General features: G+C 46.0%; 1 protein-coding gene across 1 annotated transcript; it reads left to right on the top strand.

Annotated features, from left to right (window-relative positions):
• The first annotated feature begins 14,104 nt into the window (after positions 1–14,104).
• LOC119376047 (uncharacterized) lies at positions 14,105–19,405 on the top strand. Its single transcript, XM_037646031.1, has 2 exons — positions 14,105–14,204; positions 17,010–19,405. The coding sequence occupies exons 1-2, from the start codon at positions 14,105–14,107 to the stop codon at positions 19,403–19,405; spliced, it is 2,496 nt and encodes an 831-aa protein (XP_037501959.1).
• Positions 19,406–21,556: the final 2,151 nt, after the last annotated feature.

Here is a 21,556-nt window from a genome sequence, read left to right as displayed (position 1 = left end):
AACGACGCAGGTTTTATTCCCAGCCACGGTGGTCACAATTCAATGGGGCGAAATGCAAGGACACTCGTGTGCTCAGATTTGCGTCTGAAGTTCAGGGAAAGACGGAAGCTTGAAGACACGAAACATTTGTGAACATGAGGGTCGCTGGAGCAAATGTTTCGACAAGCAGTCTTGTCTTCTTCAAGGCTACAAAGTTGCCCACTACTCTATGACTCATAATCATATTGTGGTGGTGGATTTGACTTAACAATATCATGGTTTGCATGTGAATCATTAGAAATTTTCAATTTGAAGGTGAACATATTCGATAGAAATCTGTCTGGCTGGGTAATATAAGAATAAAAAGACTCCCCAGCCACGTTTAGTCATTAGTTTTTTAATTAAAAAAAAAACAGACCGAACGGGTCTCGAAAAGTAGGTCAGTTTTTTTAAATTATACATTACATTGCAAAACGAACATCACGACAGTGAGGGGAATTAACAGTCTTTCTGACATTTAGTTGTGCCTTGTGAGACAGTTTACGAACTACGCTCAAAACTGTTTTGCCTTAATTCATAGAAGTTTACGAAAATATACGCCAAAGCTTTACAAGGCTGTGCTCAATTACATTAGCCTTTGCACATACGTCCAATGGGCTCCTTCACATTATTTACAGCTAATAAACAAATTGTAAATGTGACGAGCACATCCTGCACCACAGCTTCACCAAGCACATTTACGTTGTCTGTGCTCATTGAATATGGCAGTGTCTTTTTTGTTTTGTTTTTCATATAGCAGAGAAACGTCCCAAATTTATTTGAGCACACCTACTTCTGCTGTTTGATTAAATTAACATGTCACAGTTATAGTGCCTACCACCATGAAGTGAATATCTGTGAACTACCGTCACAAAAGAACCTAGGAAATCGAAGAGGTAATTGAAAACATACATGATCTATCCGCAGCCACACAGCAATATATTACGTATTTCAAGCCGGAGCTTCTAAAAGTAGCAGGGAGAATACATACTTCAGCTTCCAAGCACAGATGCATTGAAAAAAATAAATAACACAATAACAAGTATGCAAATATATATGACCTTTATTTATCCAGCATTGGCACAGGTTCACATCATGCCCCACCAGTTGATTTCGTTAGTGTTTGCTTGCAAGAGAGTGCTCAAGTTCTAGCGACATAGCTATGTGATACAGGGATTGTGCTCATGGCTGAGCAGTTGTTTAGCGTTCTGTGCGAGCACCAGCAAAGATGCACAATGCATGCCTCAAGCTTACTTTCTTAGAATTGTGCTTCTTGAATCTGTAAGCACTCTCCTATATCTGTTTCTTTAGCATTCATCTTCGCTGCATACTCAACAGCCCGATTACTACTAGCGCCAAGAAATTCTACCTGTAGAGACTGTGTAACTGAACTATAACGAGGAACAAGACGAGCCTGAAATATTTTCTTCCACCTATTATCTGAATACAAAATACCTATGGTATGGCCTCACAGCCGAGAATTTCGCCGAGAAATTCGTGCCTACCCTGTAGACACAACGCGATATTGCTTATATGTAACGCATTCAAGGTGACATCGCAGAGCGAGAAAGATGCAGAACTGTACGCATTCGCGATTGTTTACGTAACAAAATTATCAAAACTACATTGCTCTCACTGCGCCAGCTATCTGTCGATGTAGCGCACGTTTCGTTTCCGATTCCACACCATGCACTCTCTTTCAAGATCAACACAACCTGGCAAGCGCCGCATAGCTAACGACAGGATAAGACCCTCGTCCTAACGCAATGAGAGCAATGTCCTTCCAGCGATCTCGGTGTTCAGTTATTGGGGGCGAGGAGTTAAGGCCCAACCACTGGCAAGAGCCGGCACGCGCTCCACGCGCCTACACGTCAAATGCGTCGCGTCGCGCCCCGTGCAGGAGAAGGGCGCGCAACCACTGGCAAGCGTCGACCGCGTCGACGCTCGCTTTTGGCAGAAGCATAGTGTTGCTTGATCTTTTAGGGGCGAAGCTCCTTAAGGCGGCACCCGTTCGTCCCTCGTAGTCGTAATCGTAGTCGTAGTGCGTAACCAGTCTTACGCTTTGACCTCCAAGGTGGTGCCGGTGGGAGATTTTTCCTGTGCGTTGTTGAACAATAAAAATTCGCAGCGGTAGCTAAAAGCCGACTTCTTCCGTCTCTCAATACCCATTAGCAGCCATTCTTACCTCCAAGTAGTGCCTGGTGAGATTTCTCCTGTGCGTGATTAAACAATAAAAATTTTGTTCAAACGCCGTTGATTGATGAAATAAACCAACGAAAGACGCCAGATGTTTTGTAAAAGCAAAACGGAAGAACGCCAGATGTTTCTAAAGCAAAATGAAAAGACGCCAGCTGCTTAACGAAAGACGCCAGATGTTTCCTAAAGCAATGGTTTTCTAAACAATGAAAATTCACAGCGTACATGCCAAATTAAAGTGAGCTGCAAGTCGTCATAACTCATCGAACCTTTAGTATAAACGCGCCCGATCTGACGTCGCTGATGATGTACTGGGCAGAATTCACGGAAGATTCACGGTTTACCGATGAACCTCCGCAGCTTCGCCCACTCATCATTCACTCCGTGGATATGCTGTTCGTTTAAAACTGTCCATGTAGAGCCTAGAACGGTGCGTTATCAATCGAAGCGAATTAGAATATCGTTGAAATATTGATTGTGCTTCACCCACCACTGTTTTGACTATTTAAGAAGTAATTAACATCGCAATGACCAAAGTAACAACACGGTATGCACAAGTAATCGACATCGGTGCGTGCGCTGCTCCCCGAACGTAAGTTCGCGTCTGCATCACGGGACACAGCCAATGATGTTTGCGAGATCGCCAACGCTTGTGCGATCGCCTTGTTGACGCCTGTTCACGGCAATGCTATTAGTGCCCAACAGGAATATAATCATCCTGTTCATGAAAATGGTTCTGCTCCTGTTGCTGCTAAAAAGAAGCGGACGGGAGCGGCGTCGCCCGAACCGTCGGTGGGCTTGACGTCTTTTCTTGGCGCGTACTTTAGTCACGAAAAAAAAGAGAAAGAAATAGACGTTTGCTGCATTGTCCAATTGAGGTGCCCCAAAAGTTCGCCGCATAACAACTAATACTTTTCACATTAACAAAAGACGGCTTTCCCGCGTACCACGGGTGTCACTATGACTAGTATTCTAGCTACCTAATATGAGTTACAGTTTATTACATGGGCCAACATGGAGAAGTTCGAATCCTGGAGCAAGCATACACACTAAAATTTTTTCCATAGCATGGAAACAAGAAACCAACATTACTGAAAACTCACAGTTACTTATGTCCCCTCTAGCAACAAAATGCAGGTAAACTGTAGCACTGCAAGTATGCCTTACTTTCTAATAAATGAATATGCACTGTTCACCACAAAATACGCATCGAATTCATAATTAAGCAGTCTATCCCCACGCCTTATACACTTCCAGGTAGTGCAGAAAACATACTCATATACCTGCTTATTGTTTACTTGCACAGCGTGATGTTTTAAGAAAGGCATTCAGGTCTATAAAACAAAACATAATTGACCTATAATTGACTTATACAGCATTTGGTTCATGTAGGGGATGTGCAAGAGATCTTTTCTCTGAATTTCAGTGAAATGAAATGAGTGGTAGATGGTGTCTGTACATTGATTGCATAATTGTTGCTAGGAATTGCTCAGAAAGTAAATTTGCGAGCAGCGCTTTTCGTGAAGCTATCATAGGGCCCGTCCTGTTCCTGAAGCTTTTAACACCAAGAAAACTTTATAAAGGCTCTAAAAAGCAAAAAATGAAGTAGCATGAAGGTTTATAAACCACCAGGCTCATATACCTACACAACAAAATTCATTAAAATTATCATGAGTATGCTGGTGCATCCAGTGCATGTTTACACTTCATATTTTACAGCATTTATTGAAGTAATAAACCCCACCTGAAGCTTCATGATGTGATAGATATCGGTCATAAGATTGCAACCAAACACTGTGCAGAAGGCCATACGATTGCAGCTGAGCACTGTGTAGAAGGCTTTCGCACGTTCTTGGTGATCTAAATATCCGCTAACGCAACGAACCACACCTAACACTTCATGGTGCAACAGATATCGGTCATAACATTTACTTATTTATTTTCAAATACTGCAGCCCAATGCAGGGCTACTGCAGGAGTGGTGTACACAAATGCAAAACGAAAGAATGTAGACAGTAATATCGCAATAAGTGCTTCAACAAAAGCAGATATCGCCACCTGTTGAGTGCAACTGGGTAAAAAATGAGAGAAATACATTAATCGTACAAGTGCCCTCCAAAAATCAGATTCATTTCACGAACCGAACCAGGTAGATCATTCCAGTGTTCGGAAATCCCAGAAAAAGTTGTATTTGAACATGTTGGTGTGCACAAAAAATGGCTTATGTTAAGATTGTGATTGCAGCTGTGCACTGTGTAGAAGGCTTTTGGACGTTGTCTGTAGTCTAAATATCCTCTAGCGCAACCCACACCTGACACTTCATGATGCGACAGATATCGGTCATAAGGTTGGAACCGAACACTGATTTTCGCATGTTGTGTGTAGTCAAAATATGCTCTAGCCCAATAAAGCACACCTGGCACTTCATGCTGGGACGAATATCAGTCATAAGATCAAACCATGCACTCTGTAGAAGGCTTTCGCACATTCTTGGTAGTCTAAATATCTTCTAAGGCAACAAACCACACGTGACACTTCATGATGCGACAGATATTGGTCATAGGATTGCGACCAAGCACTGTGTAGAAGGCCTTTGGACGTTATCTGTAGTCAGAATATCCTCTGACGCAACAAACCACACCTGACACGTCATGATGTGACAGATATCGGTCATAAGATTTGAACCGAGTACTGGTTTTCGCACGTTGTCTGTAGTCTAAATATCCTCTAACGCAACAACCCACACCTGACACGTCATGATGTGACAGATATCGGTCATAAGATTGCAACCGAGTACTGGTTTTTGCACGTTGTCTGTAGTCTAAATATCCTCTAGCCATAGGCGTGCGCAGGGTTGCCCATCAGGGGGGGGGGGCAAAGGCTCCTCGCAGCGCCCCCCCACCCTACTAAGTCAATGTATGGGGAGATTTTGCGCCCCCCCCCCCTGTTAGGTGGCTAGAAGGGTCAATGTACGGGGCAGATTTTGCGCCCCCCCCTCTCAGGTGATTAGGGGGAGGGCGGCCGCCCCACCTGCCCTCCCTGTGCGCACGCCTATGCCTCTAGCGCAACAAACCACACCTGGCACTTCGTGATGCGATAGATATCGGTCATGAGATTGGAACCAAGCACTGTGCAGGAGGCCTTTGCACGTCGTCAGCAGTCAAAATACCCTCTAAAATAATAAATCGTGCCTGAAACTTCATGATGCGACATATATCGGTCATAGGATTGCACCAGAGTACTGTATAGAAGTATTTGGCAAGTTGTCTAACGTAGCTAAACTGAATGTCTTCATATTTCAATTATGCTTAAGTGCATGCATAGTCTAAGTTAGTGCATATACAAAGAACTGAACAGAAATGAAATAGTCCTTGCAATACATCAAAGGATTTGTCAGTTGAAACCATCAAATAATTATTTCAGCTGGAATCAGCCTGGAGGAAGAGATAAATATGTGCGCAATTTAGAATGGTCACACAAGTGTCTGAGGTTGCAGATGAGGCGCCGTTTGAATTCTTTCTAAACAAAGAGCAGCACAGTAATATTGCACTTTCATTCCTTCTGCACATACGTGTGGTGACATGCTCGTCTCTTCTTACTATCGTTTCATTGTGCACCTCAGATTTCAATGGAGGTGCTTGTCACGAGCTTTTTAGCAAATTAGCTGTCCAGCTGTAGCAAAACATGTGTATATTTAAGTAAACTGTAAAACGATGGAGAAGCGCGATTGTTCGCATTCTCCCGTCTATGAGTATCAGAGTAGACTAGGGAGAATGCGTGTCAAAATAGACAACCTGCAAAACAAGGTATGTGCAACTGGGCATATGCTAAGGTGTAGTTGCACAGCAGAGACGCAGACCAAGAGTCAAGAAGTGAAATAGCAGGAATTAAATAGTCAACTTCGCGCCAAAATCACATTCACACAGAAGAAGAAACAAGACAGGACTTTCTTCTTCTGTGTGAATGTGATTTTGGCGCGAAGTTGACTATTTAATTCAGACATGTACCAACTAGCCCGACAGCGAGTTCTACTTGAAATAGCAGGCAACACAAGCAGCACTTAATCATGCAACTTTCTTTTTTTTCGATCACCACACTCGCGCACGTTCGAGCTTTAATGTAAATGAGACCTCTGACAGCTGAATGTGTCGGCGTCGCTGGTACCCGGCACGAAATCACGTCACACTGCTACCAACAAGCGCACGCTTGTTGTTAGCTTGGCAACAGACGCAAACGATTTGCGCCGAAGCGAACCAATGTTTCAGCGTCGTAAAATACGCAATCCTCCTCATGTACGTTGTCACATCACCGAAATGCGTTGGCAAGTGCGATGTTCGCTTTCGGCAATGATGAGGCGAATGCCGATGTTGAAAACAACACACTGCGGATAAAAACTCCTGCGTAAGCGCCACGCCATGTCTCTGGCGTCATATATAGTGGCTATGTATGAACGGAAACAACTACCGTCAATTTCTTCAACTAAAGTTCCTCACATGAGCTGGTTCACACGAACTCGACGGTAGAGGCCTACGCTGAATGCAGACGACACCGCTCTGAATTGACTTCGCGGTAGGCGAGGGCTCACGCTCAGCACTTCAAACCTCCGAAGCATGTTTACACCCGTTCCGAGCGCAGATACACACAGATCAGAGCACAGGAGCAGCGACATGCTGCAGTAGTTGGTACGGTGTTTTCACTCGGTCGACGATCGCACTCAAAACCGGCGCAAGGGCAGCAGGCAGGCATTCACTGGATTGGTCGGCGTCGCTCGAACTCGGCACCAAACCGCGTCCCGCTGGTAGCACTCGTGGTCGTTCGCCGTGTCGTCGTCGTACTGGAGACGACGCCATCACTCAGGAGCGTTTGCGAACGTAGTTTCTGTGCTTGCCCAGCACTCGGAGGTGCCTTCGAAGCGACGGCCATTAGGCATAGCAGTCAGAGGTATCGCGGCCTCTGATTGGTTGGCGCCGCCGTACGCGTGTGACGTAGGCAAAAATATCAGTATTTTTTTCTGGCTGTCTGTTCTTTCTATTTTTTGTCTTTTTTTTCTCTCTGTCTCTCCTCTGTAAATTTTTTTGGAAGGTTCTCTCTTCCTCTTTCTTTCTGGCTGTCTGTTCTCTTTTTTGTCTTTCTTTCTCTCTGTTTCTCTCTTTTCTCCTATGTAAAATTTTTTGTAAGGGTTCTCTATTTCTCTTTTTTTCTGGCTGTCCTTTCTCTTTCTTGTCCTTCTTTCTCTCTGTTTTTCTCTTTCTCTCCTCTGCAAAATTTTTTGTAAGGGTTCTCTCTTTCTCGTTCTTTCTGGCTGTCCTTTTTCTTTTTGTCTTTCTTTCTCTCTGTTTCTTTTTCTCTCCTCTGTAAAATTTTTTGTAAGTGTTCTGGCTTTCTCTGTCTTTCTGGCTGTCCTTTCTCTTTTTTGTCTTTCTTTTGTCTGTTTCTCTCTTTCCTCTCTCCTCTGTAAATTTTTTTGTAAGGGTTCTCTCGCTTTCTCTTTCTTTCTGGCTGTCCTTTCTCTTTTTTTGTCTTTCTTTTTGTCTGTTTCTTTCTTTCTCCTCTGTAAAATTTTTATAAGGGTTCTCCTTTCTCCTTCGGGCTGTCCCTTCTCTTTTTGTCTTTCTTTCTCTCGTTTCTCTCTTTCCTCTCTCCTCTGTAAAACTTTTTGTAAGGGTTCTTTTCTCTTTCTTTCTGGCTGTCTGTTCCTTCTCTTTTTTGTCTTTCTTTCTCTCTGTTTATCTCTTTCTCTACTCTGTAAAGCATTTTGTAAGGGTTCTCTCTTTCATTCTGGCTATCCTTTCTCTTTTTTGTCTTTCTTTTTGTCTGGTTCTCTCTTCTCCTCTCTGTAAAATTTTTTGTAAGGGTTCTCTCTTTCTCTTTCTGGCTGTCCTTTCTCTTTTTATCTTTCTGTGTGTTTCTCTCTTTCTCTCCTCTGTAAAACTTTTTGTAAGGGTTCTCTGTCTTTCTTTCTGGCTGTCCTTTCTCTTTTTGGTCTTTCTTTTGTCTGTTTCTCTCTTTCCTCTCTCCTCTGTAAAATTTTTGTAAGGGTTCTCTCTTTCTCTTTCTTTCTAGCTGTCCTTTTCTTTTTTGTCTTTCTTTCTTCCCGTTTCTCTCTTTCCGCTCTCCTCTGTAAAATTTTTTTGTAAGGGTTCTCTGTCTTTCTTTCTGGCTGTGCTTTCTCTTTTTTGTCTTTCTTTCTGTGTGTTTCTCTTTCTCTCCTCTGTAAAGTTTTTTAAGGGTTCTCTGTCTTTCTTTCTGGCTGTGCTTTCTCTTTTTGGTCTTTCTTTTTGTCTGTTTCTCTCTTTCCTCTCTCCTCTGTAAATTTTTTGTAAGGGTTCTCTCTTTCTCTTCTGGCTGCCCTTTCTCTTTTTTGTCTTTCTGTGCGTTTCTCTCTTTCCTCCTCCCTCCTCTGCCAAATTTTTTGTAAGGGTTCTCTCTTTCCCTTTCTTTCTAGCTGTCCTTTCTCTTTTTTTGTCTTTCTTCTTCCCGTTTCTCTCTTTCCGCTCTCCTCTGTAAAATTTTTTGTAAGGGTTCTCTGTCTTTCTTTCTGGCTGTGCTTTCTCTTTTTTGTCTTTCTTTCTGTGTGTTCTCTTTCTCTCCTCTGTAAAGTTTTTGTAAGGGTTCTCTGTCTTTCTTTCTGGCTGTCCTTTCTCTTTTTGGTCTTTCTTTTTGTCTGTTTCTCTCTTTCCTCTCTCCTCTGTAAAATTTTTTGTAAGGGTTCTCTCTTTCTCTTTCTGGCTGCCCTTTCTCTTTTTTGTCTTTCTGTGCGTTTCTCTCTTTCCTCCCTCCTGCCAAATTTTTTGTAAGGGTTCTCTCTTCCCTTTCTTTCTAGCTGTCCTTTCTCTTTTTTGTCTTTCTTTCTTCCCGTTTCTCTCTTTCCGCTCTCCTCTGTAAAATTTTTTTGTAAGGGTTCTCTGTCTTTCTTTCTGGCTGTGCTTTCTCTTTTTTGTCTTTCTTTCTGTGTGTTTCTCTTTCTCTCCTCTGTAAGTTTTTTGTAAGGGTTCTCTGTCTTTCTTTCTGGCTGTGCTTCTCTTTTTGGTCTTTCGTCTGTTTCTCTCTTTCCTCTCTCCTCTGTAAAATTTTTGTAAGGGTTCTCTCTTTCTCTGGCTGCCCTTTCTCTTTTTTGTCTTTTTGTGTGTTTCTCTCTTTCTCTCCTCTGTAAAATTTTTTGTAAGGGTTCTTTCTTTTTCTTTCTGGCTGTCCTTTCTCTTTTTTGTTTTTATTTTTGTTTGTTTCTCTCTTTCTCTCCTCAGTAAAATTTTTTGTAAGGATTCTCTTTCTTTTCTGATCTTTTTTGTTTTTCTTTCTCTCTGTTTTTTTCTTCTCTGTACTCATTCTGTCGCCCATCCGAGTTATTGCATCCCACGCCAGGCAATTTGCGCACGTGTTCTGGAAGCAAGGGAGAAGGTGAAGAAGAGGACTTGCTGAAGAAGAGCGCTTGCCGTCCGAGTTATGCGTTCATGATTATGATAGTTTTTTTCGTGCCTAACGGACTTTCTACGAGCATAAACAGGTCCGCTAATAAAATTTCTGGCTACTCCACTGCTAGGAGCTGCTTGGCACATACAAGCTTCAATGGCGCATACCCACCCGATTTTTTGCGTCCCGCGCCGGAGTTGGCCCATCGTAAACAGGTCCGCTGTTAAAAAGCCAAACTCGCTTCTGTTTAAGTTTTCTCGGTTACTGTGACGTTAGATTGATAGCCTTCCGTACCTTTAGGCACAGCTCCTCCCAACCAGCGCACCCCGACTTGTGTGCAAAAGGTAATATCCATGACTATCCCATCCCTCCACAGCGGCAATAAGCACGACGCATGCTTACAAACTCTGCTGGCAGACACCGCTCAAGATTCGGGTTGTTTGCGAGGGGTCCCCTGTCTGTCTCTGACAGCCGCATTCGCAAACGTCCACGGGTTGTTCGTCTCGATTCCCGTACGTGCCTGCTTCGAGAACACTGCAAATGCAAGAACTGAAAAAAATTTGGAAATTGCATCGCCCTGAAGTGGCACAGGCAGCAGAGTGAATGAAGCGGCCGAGTAAACGAAAGGCAAAAATTGGCGTCCCTTGACGCCGATGAAAAAGAAACACGGGCGCTTTTAAATATGCCTCGACGCTCCTTTCAGGGAGTACCCGCTCTTCGATCAGCAAGATCGCGTATCTAAAAACGGGCGTTGCGGATAAATCGATGGGCACCGTTCTCAAGGTTCATTCGCCGTGTACCTTACTCGTCGGCCTGTTTGCTTACACTGACGGGCGCCTGACAGATATGGCAGGATCTTCAGTGAGTGAGTGTAACTTAGGCTGAAAGTTTCGACGTATTGCCGACTGGGGTGCAGTCGCAATCGCGTGGCAGGTGCCCGTAGTTCAATTTGGGAGACTTTGTGTGCACCTCCTTCTATCGCGTTTGCTCATTTCGAGTGCGCTCGCAGTTTCGCGATGCGTGTAAGAATTGGAAGAGACGCATTTGCAGTTCGTCACATGAAAATGCAAGACAAAACCCAGATGTAAATCGCACCTGTGACGTACGTACTGACTAGATTGCATATGTTCTATAAAATGAGAATGTTTAATAAAATAGCGAGCTCTACTTATTTTTTTTCTAGGTATTAATATAACAGAGGTAATGCAGAACGTGCGCTACATATATGAAACCAGCCTGCTTCCGAGGGTAGCATCATCACGATGACAGTGGTACATTTATTTACAGTGATGGTTCAATGTGCGCGTGATTTCAAGTAGTTCTTGCAGGTTCAATAGAACGTGTTTTGGTAGTTGGCCCTGCATAACAGGTAGCGCAAGTTCGACGTCAGAAAAACAGCGCTGTCTATCCCTGAGGTGGGAGAACGCTAGGGCGTATTGGTTGTTCATCGTTTCTTCTCCAACCATAGCGCAATGCAGAACACGGGACAAGCGCTCAATATCAACAAAAGGTTTTTTTGCAGAAATAGAGCATATATAAGCACCCTTTGAAGCTGCAGCTCTGAAATGAAAGAAGGTGAGAGACACGTGTCTATGCCAAGAATTCATGCTCTTTCACAGATAAAAGGACAGACGGAATGCTGACACACCTGTTTCTGTCTCTGACGCCTCTATTATTTCTCTAGTCGTTTTGTCACGGTGCCGATACAGAACAAACTGTCTGATTGAACAGTGGAACGCACTGTGATTCGCGTCCCACTTCTCAAAATGGGCGGCAAGGTGTCCGTCATGCGTTCCTGATTTTGTTGTTATGCTCGAGCAGGCGAACGTTGAGGCATCTGCCATCTGGCCTACGTAAAGCCTTCCACATGAAAGAGGAACTTTGTAAACAACGCGTCTTGCGCAAGACACGTAAGCGTTTTTGTGTCTGATGAGGCAAACAGGTTTCCGCTTCCTTGTCGGACAACTCAACTTACACACCAACTCAAAAGCTTGTTAGGTGCCGAAAACACAACCTTTACTCCAGAGTGAAGAGCAGAGATCTGAGTGAAGAGCATAGAGCGGACCTGAGAGAACCGCAAAAGAAAATCGAGCAAAAGAAAAGTTGGCTGTAATTCCCGTACCTTCAACAATTGTCTCAAAACTTAAAGAGGTTGGGCAGCGTTCTGGAGTAAAGGTTGTGTTTTAAGCACCTAACAACGTTTTGAGTTTGTCTAAGTTGATTGTTCGACAAGGAAGCCGACACCTGTTTGCTCCATCAGACACAAAAACGCTTACGTCCTCTTGCACAGAGGCGTTGCGTACACAAATTTCCTCTTTCCACGTGGAAGGCTTTACGTAGGCCATACTCTTTTCTTGTCCCGTGTTCTTTATGCGCTATGGTTGCTGAAGAACGTCTATCTCTGAAACGGCTTGTATATCACTTATAATCATATTCGTAACGCAAAAACAAGACGCAGACACAAGAAAGGACACAAACACAGGACGGGACGACCGTCCTGTGTATTGTTTCCTTACTTGTGTCCTGCGTCTTGTTTTTTGCGCTACGAATATTATAAGTGATTCAAACCAACTAGCCCGCATCACCGCCTTGACGCTTGTATATATTACCATGAGATGTTTTCATTGCCGGGGTCCACCAACACTTTTACTGACGTCATTTCCGTCACGGAAATGGTGTGAATAAAATGAACACGAACAGATGCCAGAGAAAAATTCCGCCGAGTGAATTGAGCCCACAACCACTTGGACTGCCACTATAGGTGCTCTATGCACTGCGCACACACTGACGGAGCTCCACAACCGCGTCTTATATCGCCTGCTCCCTCTCACTGCGCGCTTTGTTGGCAGGAGTGGTGCCGCCATCCAGGAGAGGTGAATCATTTATGACCATGGCTTACGAGATTTGGAGCGCGAAATCGCTGAGGTCATGTGATCAGACCAAGCAGCGACGCCAGAAGAGTGTTCGGTATAGAGCACTGCACGGGCCCCAGCCGTCGGAAGCGTTTTCCGGCGGCCTGGGCTTGAGGCTGCGGGCCGGGCCGGACTCGGGCCCGCTCATTAAAAGGCCTAAGTCGGGCCTTCGAGCACACGCGAACGTTATGCATTGCATGGTCGAAGGCATTCTGTGTCAAGCTGAAGTGGCACGTGCAAAGAGCTGGCTCTTAGTAAAGCTTCGCAAAGAAAATAGAAAAACAGTTGAAGTTCTGTTTTTTCCACCGGTATAGATATATCAATACTGGCGCGTTTATTTGATGCTGTAAGCTCATGAATTCAGCTGTGTGTATGTATATATATATATATATATATATATATATATATATATATATATATATATATATATATATATATTATATATATATATATTGGCGCCGTAGTTGTCCGCCGCCGCCGGTGTCCGTAACCATTATCGCTCGAAATAAGAAAAATATCCGGGATGGAACGAGGTTCGAACTTGGTTCCTTTGCGTGGGAGGCCAGTGTGCTACCTCAGAGCCATGCCGGTGCTTGAAAATGCTTCGCAAAAAGATCCTTTACAGGCTTGATGTCGGGAAGCACCACATTAACATGTAATATTGAGTGGTAGAAGAGTAAAAATACACCCAGGAGTCACACTACGCGAATTTTGTAACCAGGCGTCACACAACGCGAATTGCGCAACGAGAGGGTTGTTGAATGCTTCCAGCCCATTACAAAGGGATCTGTCATTAATTATTCATCGTCATCAGCCACAGCATCAACAAAGTGAACATAATGTATTACAGATATTTAGCGGGTACCACGGTTCTCCGCAGAATGACGAAAAATTGCATAGTGGCTGCTTCCCTTCTTCACAAAAATTATGATGATTTATAGCGTAGTGGGTTCCTCGCATTGCACTTCTATTGGTTGTCAAGGAAGCCCATAAGGCTCCCATGACCCATTTCCTCAGGGTCTCAATAAAGTTAATTCGCTCTCTCTCTCTCTTTCTCACCTAATGTTGTATTTGTCGAAGATTGTGAAGCGGCCACCCACTTCGGAGCAGCTTGGAAGGCCCCGCGGCGAAAGGGAGGAGGACGGGCAGCTCGGGGGGGACGCGTTTCGGCGTTGCGGCAGCAGCGGCCCGCTATCTGGAGGCGACAATGGGTACCGGAAAAGCGGAAAACGTCTACAGGTGACATCGTCGTTTTACGACATACGCGCCCAGCCCGTGAAAGAACACTGAAGCACATGGACCGTCTGCTTTCAAATCAGTTGCACGTGCGGGGTGCAGAGGAAACTCTTTTGACTGTGCCTGTGTTTTTGTGTTCTATTTTCCTTTTTTTTCCCTCTCTACGAGAGTCCTGTAAATAGTGGAAGAATAAACCAGTCTTCGTGATGCGTTCGAACCGAGCGGACGTCTTGATCCTCCGTCGTCGTCCACGCACTAAAGAAAGTTTGCCTCCCTGCTATTCCGCCACAATATTTTCTGGTGCCGAAACCCGGGAATATAGGGACCCAAAGATGGACATCGACAGGATCAAGCGCAAAAGGGCCGTGGTGCGGACGTCAACGACAAAGCTTCTCAACGACATAGCCACCATGGAGGACGACGCATCACTCGGTGAGCTCGAAGAAAAGATCAACCTTCTCTCACTTAAGGAAGATTCACTGAAAGAGCTAGATCGGGAAATTGAGAGTGGCGTAGAAGATTTAGAAGAGGAAATTGCATGCTCCGAGACCTACAAAGAAAGAATCAGCGTAGCAAAAACCAAAGTACAGCGCATGCTACGTGAGCGTAACTGCACTAACACCTCATCAGTGACCGCTTCGCTAGATCGCACCTCAAGCTCCTCAGATCAAAGAGAATCAGCAACATAACATACCGCAAGTAACCCCCACAGTAAAGCTGCCAAAACTAGAAATAGCAAAGTTCAACGGTGAGCTTCGACAGTGGCAAGGCTTTTGGAGCCAATTCGACTCAACAATAAACGCGAACCACCACCTGTCAAACGTGGACAAATTCAAATACCTGAACAGTTACCTCACAGGAAAAGCAGCGGCTGCTGTTGCAGGGCTTGATTTGTCTGAAGGAAACTACGAAGTTGCTCTCTCGCTGTTAAAGGAAAGGTTCGGCCGAAAAGAAGTCATTATCGAGGACCACATGTCCAGATTGCTCAATATCAGGTCAGTGCGTGACTCGCGGAACCTCAGCCAACTTCGAGGCCTTGTTGACGAAGTAGAAGGGGTGTACGAAGCCTCACTTCTCTGGGCGTAGGTGTCAGCACGTACGGAGCTTTGCTACTGACAGTTGTAAAGAAAGCGGTGCCTGCGGACCTTCATCTCGAATATGCCGAAGAAAAGACGCTACGACAGGAGGCAGTGAATTGGAGGCATTTGTGCATTTTTTGAGAAAAGAGGTTGAAGCACGGGAGATCATCAGCGGGCCGAAGCACCCAGAGGCATGAGTGTAGAGTCGTCGACAGAAAACCGCAAGAGCACCTTTAAAGCGGTGAGAATGTCTTCGGCTGCGGCATTACATACAATGACCAAGGAAAAAACAGGGTGTCTGTTTTGTTCGTCAGAGTGCCACGAAACCGGTAACTGCGACGCAGAGATGTCGGCAGCTGATAAAAGGGAAATGCTGAAGCGTGAGAACAGATGTTTCCGTTGCACAGTAAAGGGGCACACGTCAAGAGAGTGCCGTAAGGCCAAATGGCTCAGGTGTGCCAACTGTAGCGGTAAACACGCCACGGCTATGTGTGATCCTGATTTCAGAGGATACCGCGGCACTGCTGAACAGAATCCATCCTCTCGACCAGTGACTGAAGAAGCCGCAGTGCTAAAGTCTTCTCTAGGCTCAGAAGAGAAATTTATGTGCACGGAGGGGCATCAGTTGCTTCTTCAAACAGCGCGAGCTTGGACAGAGGGACCGCACAAAAGTACACTTGTCAGGCTTCTCCTAGATGGCGGCAGTCAAAGGACATTCATCCATCGCAACTTATCTGAAAGACTGCAGTTAAAGGTGCTTGGGGAAGAGGAGCTTAGAATATATGCCTTCGGCGACAAGTCGGCAGTAAACCGCACTAAAGCGCGTCGGGTCGAGCTGTGGCTCCGAAGCCAGTACGACGGGAAAAGGATACGAGTCGAAGCGCTGGAAGTTCCCTGCATCTGCGCGGATCATGTCTACACCATCAAAGTCAGTTCTGCTTGAACTTTCGAAATTTGACTTACCCGTTGCAGACGTCGCGCAGGGTGACGATGTGAAAACATTGACCTTCTAATCGGAGCTGATCACTATTGGGAAATAGTCACGGGATCCACGAAGCGCCTAACCTCCAAACTGATGGCAGTGGAGACAGTATTCGGGTGGACAGTCCAGGGTCAGGTCGGCACAAGAAGGTCAACAGGAGTCTGTTCCTCTGCTGCTGGCGTAATGCGAGTGGGAGTGAGCGAAAAAACAGACAAGGAAATATCCGCACAGTTGAGGTCCTTCTGGGAGCTCGAGCACATTGGTATCAAAGAAAATGAACCAGCTCGTCACCAAGACGCAGTCCTACAGCACTACAAAGAAACCGTCAAGTTTGAGCATGGTCGGTACAAAGTGTCATTTCCCTGGAGGCCAATGGTCAATGAGCTCGACGACAACTACGAGTGCGCCGCGAAGCGTCTTAGAGCCCAAACAACGCGCCTTTTGAAAGAAGATTCCTTGATCAGGGAATATGACGCCTGCATCCGAGAATACATCGAAAAGGGCTACGCAGAGCCAGCCAACGAGCGTTGCAGCACTTCGGAAGGTCCAGTATATTATATGCCACATCAAGCAGTTGTTCGTCAAGAAAGCCAGACAACAAAAATGAGGGTAGTATTCGATGCATCATCCAGTGCCAAAATCGCCTCTCACTGAATGATGTTTTGGAAAGTGGTCCGAAGCTTAATCCAGAGCTGATCGATTTGCTGATCAACTTCCGCACTTACAACATCGGCCTCATTGCGGATATTGAAAAGGCATTTCTTCAAATATCCTTGTCAGACGACGACCGGAACGCTGTGCGTTTTCTCTGGTATGCTACTACGCCGAAGAAAGGTGAAGAACTACCAGCGGTGGCGGCCTATCGAATGACACGCGTGCCGTTCGGTGTCACATCCAGCCCTTTCCTATTGGCCGCAACATTACAACACCATCTTGAAGGACTCCCGCAGTATGCTGAGACGGCGAGCATCCTACGCAACCATCTCTATGTTGACGACCTAGTGACTGGGGTCGACAGCCTTGAACAGGGTAAAGTGTTATGCCAGGAATCAAGCGATATATTATCACAAGCAGGAATGCGACTCCACAAGTGGATGTCTAACGACCACGATTTAGTCAACTTCATAGAGGATGGGAATGTGACAAGAAGTAATGCGAATGCTGAACCTCCTGCAGCCACCAAGGTATTGGGAGTGGCCTGGAATGCTCAGACGGATAATTTTGAGTACAATATGACCTCACTTCTTGATTTCCTCAACACAAGAGCTGACAGCAAGAGATTCGTACTGCAAGTCTCAGCCAGAATTTTCGACCCCTTTGGGTTTATTGCTCCCACAACACTGTACGTAAAGATATTGTTCCAAAGATTGTGGGAGTTGGGTGCTGGTTGGGACGATCCCTTGCCAGAAGAAATGCGGGCGGAGTGGGACTGCTGGTGTGAAGAGCTTCAATGCATCAAGGGAGTGTCCATTCCGAGAGTCATATCAAGGGATTTCCGACATGAAGAGACAGAGAAAGTGTTGCACATTTTCTGCGATGCCAGCCCGAAGGCCTACGGTGCTGTCGCATACGTTGCATGCAAGTCTCCTCTGGGAATAATCACTATAAGCCTAATTATGGCCAAATCAAGAGTAGCTCCTTTGAAGCGCCTCTCGTTACCCCGACTGGAGCTGATGGGGGCCCTCATTGGCGCTCGACTGTGCCGCTACGTTGTCAAGGCCTTGGACCTCCAGAATGCTGCTACTATTCTTTGGACTGATTCCACAGTGGCTATGCACTGGATTAAAGGAAACGCTGCCAGATGGAAGCCCTTCGTGGCAAACCGGGTGTCAGAGCTACAGGCGCTGACTGATCCTAAAGATTGGAGACACTGCCCAGGACCAGACAACCCCGCTGATCTAATCACTCGCGGTATCCTCCCGTCGGCCTTGTTGGAGAGCGAGTTGTGGTGGAAAGGACCCCATTGGCTTCACGGCGATGAGACGCATTGGCCAACGACAGGCGAGCCGAGCCCAGGGGTTGCAGAATGTCACGTAGAAGAGAGAAAAGTGACGGTGATGCCCATTGTCTCATCATCATCCGAGGCAGTGCTGAAAGTGGAAGAGTTCAGCTCATTCAGCAGAGTCGTTCGCGTAACTGCGTGGATCCACCGCTTTGTCAACAATTGCCGCAACGGGAAGGAAAGAAAAAGTGGCCCACTACGAGCTGAAGAAGTGATCGATGCTGAGAGGTACTGGTTGGCTGCAACTCAAGGAGAAGCATTCAGCGACGACATTTCCAACCTGAAAGCCCAAAGACCGCTGCGCAAAGGCTCTCCTGTTTTGCCATTCAACCCGTACCTTGACAGGGAAGGTCTCATGCGAGTTGGTGGACGCCTGCAATTCACTGACAACCACGAAGAGACCAAACATCCTATCGTTCTCCCTGGCACTCACCCCTTCACGCTGCTGCTCATAAGGAAAGAGCACGTGAGAATGCTGCACTCAGGGGTACGCGACACCCTGGCGCAGTTGCGAGAGTCGTATTGGATCATCCGAGGGCGCCAGGCCGTAAAAAAGGTTATCAAGCGGTGCCTCATTTGTCGCAAACAAAGTTGCCCTCCCGCCACGGAACCAGTAGCACCACTTCCAGCTGACAGAGTGACAAAAGGAAATCCGTTCGACACCGTTGGCATCGATTTCGCAGGACCTTTGATTTGTCAACAGTCGCGCGACGTCCGGAAATGTTACATCGCAATTTTCACCTGCGCTGTGACACGTGCCGTGCATCTTGAGCTCGTCAGCGACATGTCGACTACAGCCTTTCTCCTGGCATTCAAGCGCTTCGTGGCTCGCAGGGGAATCTGCTCGACTATTTATTCGGACAACGCGCTAACTTTCAAGAGAGCAGCAAAAGACCTGAAAGCGATGTTCGCGCTACTAAAATCACAGGAAATGCAGTCTTACTTCGCCGGAAACCAAATCAGGTGGAAGTTTATTGTTGAAAGGGCAGCTTGGTGGGGCGGATTCTGGGAGCGGTTGGTGCGATCGGTGAAGGTAGCGTTGCGCAAGGTGTTAGGTCGGAGCAGTTTAAACTTTGAAGAACTCACAACGGTCTTGTACGAAGTGGAGGCCGTGATAAACTCACGCCCATTGACTTTCACCTACGAAGATGCCCGAGAGCCAGAACCACTGTCGCCGGCGCACTTCCTCGTCGGAAGAAAGCTGACAACCCTTCCTCCACACCACCTGCCAGCCGAAATTCCGGGCGGTGACGCGCATCTCTCACGGCGCTGGAAGTACCGGTCAGCCATGGCTGAAGGATTTTGGAGACGATGGCGGAAAGAGTATTTATTGGAGCTTAGATCAGCCCATTTGTCTCACCCAACGACATCGAGTGACCTAAAGATAGGCGATTTGGTGCTTTTAAAAGAAGACCATTTGAAACGCCACATGTGGAAGATCGCCAGAATCAAAGAAACGTTCAAGGGCAGAGACGGCAGGGTGCGGGCCTGCCGGCTGGCACTAAGCGGGGGAACGGAGCTGAAACGACCAATACAGCTGCTTTATCCTCTAGAAGTCGACGAACAATGAGCTAAAGAGTTCGCTCATCCGGGGGAGGTTGTTGTATTTGTCGAAGATTGTGAAGCGGCCACCCACTTCGGAGCAGCTTGGAAGGCCCCGCGGCGAAAGGGAGGAGGACGGGCAGCTCGGGGGGGACGCGTTTCGGCGTTGCGGCAGCGCGGCCCGCTATCTGGAGGCGACAATGGGTACCGGAAAAGCGGAAAACGTCTACAGGTGACATCGTCGTTTTACGACATACGCGCCCAGCCCGTGAAAGAACACTGAAGCACATGGACCGTCTGCTTTCAAATCAGTTGCACGTGCGGGGTGCAGAGGAAACTCTTTTGACTGTGCCTGTGTTTTTGTGTTCTATTTTCCTTTTTTTTCCCTCTCTACGAGAGTCCTGTAAATAGTGGAAGAATAAACCAGTCTTCGTGATGCGTTCGAACCGAGCGGACGTCTTGATCCTCCGTCGTCGTCCACGCACTAAAGAAAGTTTGCCTCCCTGCTATTCCGCCACAATACCTAAACTATGTTATAAAGCGTGGCAGGAGAATTCAATAACGACCGGGCGTCCCACAATGCGAATTACGTAACTAGTGGGTCTATTAAAGCTTCCAACCCATTACAAAGGGCTCAGTCATAATTCTTCATCGTCATCAACCGTCGCATAAACAAAGTGCACATGATGCGTTACAGATGGTAGGTACCTCGCTTCTCTGCAGAATGACGAATAATGTCGTGGTGGGTGCTTCCCAACTTCCCAAAAATTATTATTTGTGGCGTAGTGGGTATGTTGCTAGTGTACTTGTATTAGTAGCCACAAGAGAGTTTATAACGGGCTCTAGAAATGCCACTCTTCCAGCTTTCGCTGTGACTGTGCTGCGCTATCCGCGCAGGCCTGGCATTTTTTTTAACGATGTAGATGTGACAACCGACCATGCCGCATGGGCGTTGTCATCGACGTTAGTCGCCGGGATGGAGATGTGCCACCAGGCACCAACGTGGGTGCATGCATCTCAAACGGTGCAATACCGACCCATAGAAATGTGCAAGCTTGTCCTTCTAGATGTACAATAAACATTTGGCTGCTTCTTGTAGGCACATTTCACTTTCGTATCATACCAGTTCCTATGATTGAGAGATCAACATTTTTTTACCGTCAATCCTAAACATGATTTACAGATGGATGCTCCAACTATCCACTATCTTAAGCCATTTCCAAAAGATGTGCTCAGAAACGGTGTGTGACGTATTCAAAATGGCTGGCATTTGGCATTGAATTCGTGAGAAAAGCGACAGTAACTTATGAGGGTTATTGACCAACATGACGCACAAAGCAGCGCGAAGCATCGGAGTGAGTAAAGACTAAATGTATAATTAGGGAAATTAACTCGGGCCCTGTGCTGGTACTAATTCTTCTAAACAATACTTTGATATTTTTTCGACATGAAATTAGAATAACTTCCCAACAGCATTAGGCCAGTAGAGTGTGTAGGAAATGTGTAAACTGACGCGAAAATAGGCGCCTGTCCTCGATTTCCTTCCTCGTGAAGCTGTTTTTGTCTTAAGACGACGAAAATGTTTGCACATACGTGTCAGCAAATGCATGAGGAAGTAGAGATGTTAATAATCAGATAGAGATAAAGAAATAACAGTTTCGCCGCAACGGCGAAGCAATGAATGCGATATCAAGAAATTGGAATGTAAAGCAAAGAACGGAAAGCAGCTCGAAATTTCCAGAGCGTCGCTCAAGCGCGAAGGACGCACTAAAAGGACGAGCGCGAACAATCAAGTGTCGCAGCTCACACTTAAAGCTCGCTGCTCAAACACAAAGGAGGAGGCACGAAACGAACGCACAGGTACACTCTAAGCACGGTAACGTTTACTAAAGGTGCACATTTTCACAAATTTGTGTACTTATAAAATAGAAGTTATCTAGTAACCTTTAGTACCCGTTCATAGTATCGAGCATTCTCACGTAAAAATAGAGGTTACGTTGTACAGTACATGGTATACTGTTTACACAAAACGGCTTGCAGGAGATTTTATACAGCCACATCACGTAAAAATAGAGGTTACGTTGTACAGTACACGGTATACTGTTTACACAAAACGGCTTGCAGGAGATTTTATACGGCCACCGCTCTGCGCCTCTTCTTTCCTTCGCTCTTCTTTCTT

The sequence above is a fragment of the Rhipicephalus sanguineus genome, unplaced genomic scaffold, assembly GCF_013339695.2.
Source record: "Rhipicephalus sanguineus isolate Rsan-2018 unplaced genomic scaffold, BIME_Rsan_1.4 Seq1073, whole genome shotgun sequence".
Lineage (NCBI taxonomy): Eukaryota > Metazoa > Arthropoda > Arachnida > Ixodida > Ixodidae > Rhipicephalus > Rhipicephalus sanguineus.
The sequence above is the reverse complement of the archived record's forward strand: the minus strand, read 5'-3'. Positions and strand labels throughout refer to the sequence as shown.

Coding starts and splice junctions, on each gene's coding strand:
- LOC119376047 (XM_037646031.1), top strand. CDS start 14,105: ATGGACATCGACAGGATCAAGCGCAAAAGGGCCGTGGTGCGGACGTCA. Junction 14,205..17,009: donor GGAGGACGACGCATCACTCG/GTGAGCTCGAAG, acceptor AACCTCCTGCAG/CCACCAAGGTATTGGGAGTG.